Raw genomic sequence first — 11,643 nt, 5'->3', positions numbered from 1 at the left:
GACATGAAGTGGGGAAAAGGATTTGGGTGGCTCATTGCACAGACTCCTGTTACTGACTGCAACAGAAATTTAATTAGGTTTTCTTTTTTACTATCTAATCTATTGTTTTTCCCCCAACCTGATTTTATAACTCTAGACCTTATTTTTGCAAACAAATATTAGTTTATGACACAGGATGGTGCTTCATGTGCTGATTTTTCATGTTGTGTTGCTCTGGTTTACAGGTAGTTCTTTTAAAAATTTTCCATAGTACACCAAGATGCAGTCATGCACATAAAGGCTTTACTAAATCTGACAAAAAGGTTCAGATTAATGTACAAATATATATGATGTATATTCCTTTTCACATAACATGCTATTAATGTTGTTCTTCTTTTCAGATCCTTCATTAAGCAACAAAATCATTCAGCCTGCTGATGTGATCAAGAATTCAGGAAATAATGTGAACCTTAGTTGCAGTCACACTTACAGTAACTTTTTTTACCTTTACTGGTATCAGCAAACAAGACAAGACACATCACTGAAGCTTACTGGACATCTCTACACTACAACCTTCAATAAGGAAACGGACTTTGAGGAGCGCTTTCATATTTACGGAGATGCAAAACGTGAAGGGATCCTGCAGATCTCCAACCTTAATTCACATGATAGTGCGGTGTATTTCTGTGCTGTGAGAGAAAGCACAGTGCCACGGTTTTCTGCTGCCTATTTCAAAAACTCACTGTATTATGACTCTGTATGCTATCTGCACATCTCCAGCTGCTACTGATACAGAAAGCAACAGAAACAACTGATCTTACTCTCGACTAGTATGTAGTGTTCCCTGCAGTATTACACTGTATGTAATATTAGAAATTAAGAAAAATGTTGCTCAGTTATTGCGACATCGACATAGAGGTCACTTTGCAAGTACAGCTAGCTGTTTTACACAAAATATACTTCAAAAACTAATTTACCATATATTGAATATTTGCTGAACCGATCATAACTTATAATTTTGCTGCAAAACAATAGCATATAAATAATCTTCTCATTAAGCACACACAGGTGTAAACACTCACTCGTTACCTGTTTGTCCTTTGCCACTCCTCTTCCTATCATAACTGATGCTTGACCATGCCACTTCTGTCAAATTTATAGCATTGTTTCAGATTATTTTGTCTTGGATTTCTTAATTAGTTCATTTTTATGATATAATTGTTTAACTTAGTTTGTCGATTCACACTAATAATGAAATATTCCAAGGATTAAATTAAATGTGCTTTAAAATAAACAACCAATGATAAAATAAATTACTGACTACTAAAAGCTGGAGATTTAATTATTTAGAAATGCCAAAAACACTAATGTTCTATTTATTCAAATTTTCTACTCAAATCAAGTATAACTTCTGAGGACAGTGTAGAATTTTTCTACATAATCTCCATTTCATTCAACACACAAGTTCCAGCACCTAATGAGTGTCAAGTATTCATGGAGAAAAAAAAATCTGATTCAATTCTAATTTATGTTGCATTTTAAGGTTTTTCTTTTGACTCACACTCATCTATTTTATTCCTAACAATAAATCCGACTGCACACAAATTAACTTCACGACTCGACTAATGACATTAGCTACCGTAATACTGGAAGCATTTACGCAGAACCATGGCCTCACTTTCGTTTATAAATGCCTTGAGACCTCAAGAATGGCACAGGAATCGTTTTAAGTGTTAACAATAAATCTCATATCGTAATTTTTACGATTGAAGTGATTCATATAGGTAGCGGTCTGAGTGAATGACCTTGAGATCCGTGATGTCACAGCAGGAAGGCTATCGGTCGCATCGCCATTTGCGCGTTACTAAAACACAGAGTTGAATGCAACTCCGATCCTCCATTTTGAGCTAATTTATCGCCATGCCACATAGATGTGTTCCTGGCAGGTGCAGCAACATGACAGAAGGTGGATTTATGTTGCATTCATGGCCCAAGAATGTTCAAACTGCAAAGATTTGGACACGTTTTGAGAGAAGATCACAGGCATATTGGGTGCCTATGAAGTGGTCTCTCCTCTGCTCGGCACATTTTACTGAAGACTCGTATGAGACCTCTGATCTGTTGAGGAGCATTGGCTATAAGCCCCTATTGAAAGAGGGTGCAGTACCAATAACTGAAGGAAAAGAAAACTACAAGTATTTATTTTATTTTTTAAAAGGAAAGTAAGTTCAGTTGCACCAGTTCTCCTGTAGTGTGAGCTGAGGGTTGTTGGTAAAAAACCTGGGACGGAATGGGACGTGACATATCACTCAGGCAGTGACCTCCCCACGGTTGTTGCTAAAACCAGTGACGTCTCATCATGTCCCAGCTTTTAGTAATTGCCTGAGCTGAGCAGTAATGATGGAGTACTCAGTATGGAGAATGAGTGGACCAGCCATCTGATTTTTCTGCTGGATATTGCTGCCATCTCGCCCTTACATGGAAGAAGCAAATGAACAGAGAACTGAACTAACAACTAAAAGTCAGACTGTTTCAAAAACAATCGGCCACAAGATCGGCCTTCAAGAAGCGAGAACACAGATGGGTAAGCTCCGACTCTCATTTGGATACAAAACAACAAAAACAACATTGTTTACCTGCATTTAGATTAATACATGTAACTTGTATTGTGTATTTAAGTTACAGGTATAAGTTGATTTAATTTGCTTCAGAATGTGATTGTCTCAGTTCATCTGATTATTTAATTAGTCTTTTACGTTTTATCAGTGAAAATGCATGCATGTACATGTACAGTATGTTACATAAGTTATAGCACCTATCCTGTTTTAATGAGAGTCAACCCACAATCAATGAAGTCAAATCAGTCTTAGTTGAGCAAGTCGGTAACGGTATTTCTTACTTTCACCATAAATTTTTATTTAAATGACTTTGGTCTAAAGCTGTCAAAGGCCTCAGCCTTAAAACAAGTTACCGCTGTGATGTCACACATTCAGGGCTGGCTGGCTCAGCGGGGCAGCTCGAATGCTAACTTTGCGGGCAATTTTCACTCTCAAAAATATATATATTTTTTAATTCCCATTTATGCAGCATACAAGAGTCAAGGATGGAGATACTATCCACTCAGAAATGTATTTAAAAATAAAGGTTCTGCGTATCTTCTTTCAGCAATGTTCTAGTTCTTGGGTGGCCAACCCGCGGCTCGCGAGCCGCATGCGGCTCTTTGCCCGGTGTCATGCGGCTCTTACGTTCATATCGAAGTTTGTGTTTGTGTTTTTTTTTTTTTTATGTGCGTGTGCGCTTTGCTTGAGTTCAGTATGGTATTTTCGTCAAATGCATCTTCGCTTTGCTTGGGTATATTACGGTATTTTCAGGTCATGTCAAATGCACATGTGCGTGAGATAATCGCTAAGTTTTTGGGCAAGGTGTATCTTGTGTCAAGTAGCCTCTCAAAATGGCAATGAAAAAATGCACAGCAAAACGAAAATATGAAGACGAACATAGGACATTTTTAACAGAGTGTGAGAGTTTATACTTTTTGTTGAACGTAATGGCAAGCCATTCTGCCTTATATGTCAGTCGTCATTAGCTCATTTCAAAGCTTCCCGCCTCCCTGAATAAGCAAGGAGCCAGATATGCAACACTAATTGAAAACCTGCACGAAAGCTTTGTAACCCGGTTCTGTGGTATACAACTGAAAAGGCCACAGATTACGTTCCTCGTCGACCCACTCAATGCGGAGATGGACTGTTTGAAAGCCCCGCTTGTCACAGGTGAGGCTGCGGCTGAGTTGGAGATGATCGATCTTCGTGAGGAAGACCAACTGAAACGTGTTTTGAGGGAAGGCACCATTGAGTTTTGGAAAAGTGTGCCATTGGAAAAATACCCGAATGTGAAACAGGCTGCGCTTAAGATACTGTCAATGTTTGGGTCAACATACGTCTGCAAGTCTGTGTTCTCTACCATGAAACACGTGAAGTCAAAGCATCGTTCTGTTCTGACTGACACCCATGTGAAAGAACTGCTTCGAGTGGCAACGACGGAATACAAGCCAGATTTGAAGAGGATTGTTCAAGGCAAGGAATGTCAGAAGTCCCACTAAGCAACATGCATAGTAAGTGCACACAATATTGATTGATGTAAATGACTGGCCTGTGGTATTAGTACTGACTGAAGGAGTAAATTTCTCTCATGTTGGCGTGTGACATTTACTATTAATCTGGCTGAGCAGAGGTGTGTGTGTGTGTGTGAGAGAGAGAGAGGAAGGGATGGGTGATGTTCGTGTGCCCATGTGTATGATGTGGCTCTTTGCGGTAATACAGTAAAAAATGTGGCTCTTGGTCTCCAACTGGTTGGCCACCCCTGTTCTAGTTATTTCAATAGAGGGCAGTAAAGAGAAATGAAACTGTATAAACAGTGTTGATTGTCATTCTGATGCACACTAATGACAGAGTGGAAGCCTGGAGAACACTTGACAAGATGGCTAAAATTATTGTCTCAAGTATAATTCTGATCAGTCTTAAAGGTAAGCGTGATTATCAAACTTCATTTAATAGCTTTGTTCTAACTTCTTCTAACAAATACACATCACTTTTATATTTAGCTGCAGTTATCTCTTCCCTCAACATCCAGCAAACACCACAGCATCTACTAATGACACCTAAACAGAGTGAAGCAAAGCTCAAGTGCCGACATGGTGATACCAACTATAACTACATGTACTGGTATCAACAAAAGACAGTCGGTGACTCCATGGAGCTCATTGGGATGCTCCAGTATGAAAAATCCACTCCTGAGGAAAAGTTTAAAGCACGATTCAACATTACAGGACACTCTAAAGGAGATGCGTTTCTGCTCATATCCAGTTTAACTCCTGAGGACAGTGCAGTATATTTCTGTGCTGCTAGTATCACAGCCACACACCTTCCCTTTCTGTTTAACAAAAAGCTTCACACCAAACACCTGCAAATAAGATCTGTTCTCTGATTAGTGCAATCTGTAATAGGACGCAATACAGGAAGTGTCCAGTAGAGGTCACTGATACAATTGGTAGCATGTTAATGTGAAGATCATTTCAGCTGCAGCATCCACATGATCTACAATCATGAGAATTCACATTTCAAACTTCATTCATATGAACGTCAATTAAATTATTCTCACTCACAATTTAGTTTAGTGCTGCTGAGGAATATCATGCTTACACTGCCGAAGCTACTGTATATTTAACCCTCTATGGTACGAATTATGATCGCAATGGGTAAAAAAATATTGGTAATGTTGCCTGAAAGTAATACTGTACCAAAGAGAGTTAACAGTTATTCCACGAAATCGAGTCGTACATGAGCTGATAACCGACAAGGCACATAGGAACGAGTCGTCTCAAAACCATGTACGACGAGATAGAGTGAAATAGCGGTTTTATTCTATCCACAGTCACTGGATTTTGAGAAACAAAGCATTTTTATTTTTATGCAAATTTGATAAATAAAAACTTTATCCAAAACATCCGGCAAAATCATTTCCACTTAGAATGTAAACAAACCAGTGAAATGACAGTAGCAATTTGTGGAAAATACTTTAATAATAATAATAATAATTAATTATAATTCTTGAAAAATAAAGGACATATATGTTCTTACCATCAAATACTTTTATTCCATGTTTTGTTGCTTTTTATTGTATTTTGGGGGGCTGTTTTTGAGTCGAGGGTTGTTTTTTTTTTTTTGACCTCAGTTGGTTCACCAACATGCTCCACCATTTTGTTTTTCTTGACTCACAGTAAATGATTAAATGACTGACAGCATAGTAGTAGATTAGCCAATCAGAGTGCATGATTGCTCATATCCAGTGAATGTGGAAAGAATAATGGAGTTTTATCTTGTTTAGTGTTTGCCATGTAGTTTGTTTACTGTATTGTTTACTTTTATGTCCATTTCTTGTGTTTCTTTTTGTGTTATTTGTTCTTATGTGTCTATTTTTCATTTTGCACTGCCAGTAACGAGAGCTGCTAAACTATGTTTCGTTGTTTTCTAAAACAATGACAATAAAGTTCTATATCTCTTGTTCATCATATACTTTATAGGTTATGATGTAGGCTATGGCCTTTATTTATTTCACTGTCTGTCACTCTGGAACATGCAGCAGAATGATTCTTGGGGATCTACAAGGGTGAGTCAAATGAAAACTATTATTTTATTTTGCATTGTTTATTTCAAATAGGTGTCACATAAGTGTAGATTTTTTTTCTCCATATTCTCCATTTCATTCAACACACATGATCCAGCACCTAATGAGTGTCAAGTATTCATGAAGAAAAAAAATCTGATTTAATTCTAATTCATGTTGCATTTTTAGGTTTTTCTTTGACTCACACTCGTCCATTTTATTCCTAACAATAAATCCTACTCCACATGAATGAACTTTATTGCTCGACTAATGACATTCGCTAACACTTAAGCAATGTTCTAGTTATTCCAGTAGAGGGCAGTAAAGAGAAATGAAACTGTATAAACAGTGTTGATTGTCATTCTGATGCACACTATTGACAGAGTGGAAGCCTGGAGAACACTTGACAAGATGGCTAAAATTATTGTCCCAAGTATAATTCTGATCAGTCTTAAAGGTAAGCGTGATTATCAAACTCACTTCATTTAATAGCTTTGTTCTAACTTCTTCTAACAAATATACACATCACTTTTATATTTAGCTGCAGTTATCTCTTCCCTCAACATCCAGCAAACACCACAACATCTACTAATGACACCTAAAGAGAGTGAAGCAAAGCTCAAGTGCCAACATGGTGATACCAACTATTTGTACATGTACTGGTATCAACAAAAGACAGTCAGTGACTCCATGGAGCTCATTGGGATGCTCCAGTATGAAAAATCCACTCCTGAGGAAAAGTTTAAAGTACGATTCAACATTACAGGACACTCTAAAGAAGATGCGTTTCTGCTCATATCCAGTTTAACTCCTGAGGACAGTGCAGTATATTTCTGTGCTGCTAGTAACACAGCCACACACCTTCCCTTTCTGTTTAACAAAAAGCTTCACACCAAACACCTGCAAATAAGATCTGTTCTCTGATTAGTGCAATCTGTAAAAGGACGCAATACAGGAAGTGTCCAGTAGAGGTCACTGATACAATTGGTAGCATGTTGAAGATGTGAAGATCATTTCAGCTGCAGCATCCACATGATCTACAATCATGAGAATTCACATTTCAAACTTCATTCATATGAACGTCAATTAAATTATTCTCACTCACAATTTAGTTTAGTGCTGCTGAGGAATATCATGCTTACACTGCCGAAGCTACTGTATATTTAACCCTCTATGGTACGAATTATGATCGCAATGGGGAAAAAAATATTGGTAATGTTGCCTGAAAGTAATACTGTACCAAAGAGAGTTAACAGTTATTCCACGAAATCGAGTCGTACATGAGCTGATAACCGACAAGGCACATAGGAACGAGTCGTCTCAAAACCATGTACGACGAGATAGAGTGGAATAGCGGTTTTATTCTATCCACATTCACTGGATTTTGAGAAACAAAGCATTTTTATTTTTATGCAAATTTGATGAATAAAAACTTTATCCAAAACATCCGGTAAAATCATTTCCACTTAGAATGTAAACAAACCAGTGAAATGACAGTAGCAATTTGTGGAAAATGCTTTAATAATAATAATAATAATAATAATAATTAATAATAATTCTTGAAAAAATAAAGGATATACGGTATATGTTCTTACCATCAAATACTTTTATTCCATGTTTTGTTGCTTTTTATTGTATTTTGGGGGGCTGTTTTTGAGTCGAGGGTTGTTGTTTGTTTGTTTTTTTTACCTCCGTTGGTTCACCAACATGCTCCACCATTTTGTTTTTCTCGACTCACAGTAAATGATTAAATGACTGACAGCATAGTAGTAGATTAGCCAATCAGAGTGCATGATTGCTCATATCCAGTGAATGTGGAAAGAATAATGGAGTTTTATCTTGTTTAGTGTTTGCCATGTAGTTTGTTTACTGTATTGTTTACTTTTATGTCCATTTCTTGTGTTTCTTTTTGTGTTATTTGTTCTTGTGTGTCTATTTTTCATTTTGCACTGCCAGTAACGAGAGCTGCTAAACTATGTTTCGTTGTTTTCTAAAACAATGACAATAAAGTTCTATATCTCTTGTTCATCATATACTTTATAGGTTATGATGTAGGGTATGGCCTTTATTTATTTCACTGTCTGTCACTCTGGTACAAGCAGCAGAATGATTCTTGGGGATCTACAAGGGTGAGTCAAATGAAAACTATTATTTTATTTTGCATTGTTTATTTCAAATAGGTGTCACATAAGTGTAGATTTTTTTTCTCCATATTCTCCATTTCATTCAACACACATGATCCAGCACCTAATGAGTATCAAGTATTCATGAAGAAAAAAAAAATCTGATTTAATTCTAATTCATGTTACATTTTTAGGTTTTTCTTTGACTCACACTCGTCCATTTTATTCCTAACAATAAATCCTACTGCACATGAATGGACTTTATTGCTCGACTAATGACATTCTCGCTAACACTTAAGCAATGTTCTAGTTATTCCAGTAGAGGGCAGTAAAGAGAAATGAAACTGTATAAACAGTGTTGTCATTCTGATGCACACTATTGACAGAGTGGAAGCCTGGAGAACACTTGACAAGATGGCTAAAATTATTGTCTCAAGTATAATTCTGATCAGTCTTAAAGGTAAGCATGATTATCAAACTCACTTCATTTAATAGCTTTGTTCTAACTTCTTCTAACAAATATACACATCATTTTTATATTTAGCTGCAGTTATCTCTTCCCTCAACATCCAGCAAACACCACAACATCTACTAATGACACCTAAAGAGAGTGAAGCAAAGCTCAAGTGCCAACATGGTGATACCAACTATTTGTACATGTACTGGTATCAACAAAAGACAGTCAGTGACTCCATGGAGCTCATTGGGATGCTCCAGTATGGAAGATCCACTCCTGAGGAAAAGTTTAAAGCACGATTCAACATTACAGGACAATCCACAGGGGATGCGTTTCTGCTCATATCCAGTTTAACTCCTGATGACAGTGCAGTATATTTCTGTGCTGCTAGTAACACAGCCACACACCTTCCCTTTCTGTTCAACAAAAAGCTTCACACCAAACACCTGCAAATAAGATCTGTTCTCTGATTAGTGCAGTCTTTAAAAGGACGCAATACAAGAAGTGTCCAGTAGAGGTCACTGATACAACTGGTGGCATGTTGAGGACTCGAAGTTCATTTCAGCTCCAAACCGTATACTTTGGTACAAGGTGAGCATCTCTGGGAGTGAGATGAGATATCTTGGGAAACTTTTCCTGGAAACTCCAAACCCTCAAGAGCCGAGGCTTAATCTAAATAGAGATGGAAGGTCGAAGGGATCGCTGAGTGTTCCCAGCCTCTCTCGAGAAGATAGTGCCTTTTATTTCTGTGCAGCATATGTACACAGTGCTTCTCCTCTTCTGTGACATCAGTGCAAAAACCCCTCCTCTGACTCCACCTCAGAAGAGAAGACATGAAGTGGGGAAAAGGATTGGGGTGGCTCATTGCACAGACTCCTGTTACTGACTGCAACAGAAATTTAATTAGGTTTTATTTTTTACTATCTAATCTATTGTTTTTCCCCCCAACCTGATTTTATAACTCTAGACCTTATTTTTGCAAACAAATATTAGTTTATGACACAGGATGGTGCTTCATGTGCTGATTTTTCATATTGTGTTGCTCTGGTTCACAGGTAATTCTTTACAGATTTTCCATAGTACACCAAGATGCAGTCATGCACAAAGGCTTTACTAAATCGTACAAAAATTTCAGATCAACGTCCAAATATATATGATGTATATTCCTTTTAACAGAACATGCTATTAATTTTGTTCTTTTCAGATCCTTCATTAAGCAGCAAAATCATTCAGCCTGCTGATGTGATCAAGAATCCAGGAAATAATGTGAACCTCAGTTGCAGTCATACTTACAGTAACTTTAATTACCTTTACTGGTACCAACAAACAAGGCAAGACACATCACTGAAGCTTACTGGATATCTCACCATAACAACCTTCAATAAAGAAACAGAGTTTGAAGAGCGCTTTCATATTTACGGAGATGCAAAAAGTGAAGGGATCCTGCAGATCTCCAACCTGAATTCACATGATAGTGCAGTGTATTTCTGTGCTGTGAGAGAAAGCACAGTGCCACGGTTTTCTGCTGCCTACTTCAAAAACTGACTGTATTATAACTCTGTATGCTATCTGCACATCTGCAGCTGCTACTGATACAGAAAGCAACAGAAACGACTGATCTTACTCTCGACTAGTATGTAGTGTTCCCTGCAGTATTACACTGTATGTAATATTAGAAATTAAGAAAAATGTTGCTCAGTTATTGCAACATCGACATAGAGGTCACTTTGCAAGTACAGCTAGCTGTCTTACACAAAATATACATCAAAAACTAGTTTACCATATATTGTATATTTGCTGAACCGATCTTAACTTATAATTTTGCTGCAAAACAATAGCATATAAATAATCTTCTCATAAAGCACACACAGGTGTAAACACTCACTCGTTACCTGTTTGTCCTTTGCCACTCCTCTTCCTATCATAACCCATGCTTGACCACACCCCCTCTCAAATTTATGCTAATGTTGCAGGTTATTTTGCCTTGGATTTCTTAATTAGTTCATCTCTTTTTGTTATATAATTGTTTAGCTTAGTTTGGCAACTCATACTAATAATGAAATATTCCAAGGATTAAATTAAATATGCTTTAAAATGAACAACAGATGATAAAATAAATTGCTGACAAATAAAAGCTGTAGGTTTAATTATTTAGAAATTTAAAAAAAAAAAACACGAATGTTCTTTTTACTAAAATTTTCTGCTCATATCCAGTATAACTCCTGAGGACAGTGTAGAATTTTTCTCCATTTCATTCAACACACATGTTCCAGCACCTAATGAGTGTCAAGTATTCATGGAGAAAAAAAAAATCTGATTCAACTCTAATTCATGTTGCATTTTAAGGTTTTTCCTTTAACTTGCACTCATCTATTTTATTCCTAACAATAAATCCTACTGCACACGGATTAACTTCACTCCTCAACTCATGACATTAGCTAACACTGAAAGCATATATGCAGAGCCATGGAAAAGGTATTGGAGGTGAGATTGACAAGAGAGGTAGCAATCTGTGAACAGCAGTACAGGTTTATGCCAAGGAAGAGCACGTCGGATGCAATTTTTGCTCTAAGAATGTTAATGGAGAAGTACAGGGAAGGCCAGAGAAAGCTATTATTGTGTGTTTGTTGACCTGGAGAAGGCATACGATAGAGTACTGAGAGATGAGTTATGGTATTGTATGAGAAAGAGTGGAGTGAATGAGAAGTATATTAGAGTGGTACAAGACATGTATGAGAACAGTGAAACAGCAATGAGGTGTGCAGTTGGAACTACTGAATGGTTCAAGGTGAAGGTGGGACTCCATCAAGGATCTGCTTTGAGTCCTTTTTTGTTTGCCATAGTGATGGATAGCTTGACGGACGAAGTGAGGCAAGAGTCACCATGGAACATGATGTTTGCGGATGATATTGTGATATGTGG

At 37.2% G+C, this 11,643-nt stretch overlaps 3 gene segments (V, D, J or C); all 3 read left to right on the top strand.

Annotated features, from left to right (window-relative positions):
* The first annotated feature begins 4,121 nt into the window (after positions 1 to 4,121).
* Positions 4,122 to 4,962, top strand: LOC132893689 (T cell receptor beta variable 4-2-like). The segment is given in 2 exon segments: positions 4,122 to 4,501; positions 4,580 to 4,962. Coding segments are annotated over 2 exon segments (474 nt in total).
* Positions 4,963 to 6,539: 1,577 nt separating this feature from the next.
* On the top strand, positions 6,540 to 7,065 carry LOC132893688 (T cell receptor beta variable 4-2-like). The segment is given in 2 exon segments: positions 6,540 to 6,598; positions 6,683 to 7,065. Coding segments are annotated over 2 exon segments (429 nt in total).
* Positions 7,066 to 9,605: 2,540 nt separating this feature from the next.
* Positions 9,606 to 10,266, top strand: LOC132893687 (T cell receptor alpha variable 36/delta variable 7-like). The segment is given in 2 exon segments: positions 9,606 to 9,776; positions 9,926 to 10,266. Coding segments are annotated over 2 exon segments (390 nt in total).
* The last annotated feature ends 1,377 nt before the right edge of the window (positions 10,267 to 11,643 follow it).

Source organism: Neoarius graeffei, chromosome 11 (assembly GCF_027579695.1).
Source record: "Neoarius graeffei isolate fNeoGra1 chromosome 11, fNeoGra1.pri, whole genome shotgun sequence".
Classification (NCBI taxonomy): Eukaryota; Metazoa; Chordata; class Actinopteri; order Siluriformes; family Ariidae; genus Neoarius; species Neoarius graeffei.
This window is presented reverse-complemented; position numbering and strand designations above follow the sequence as displayed.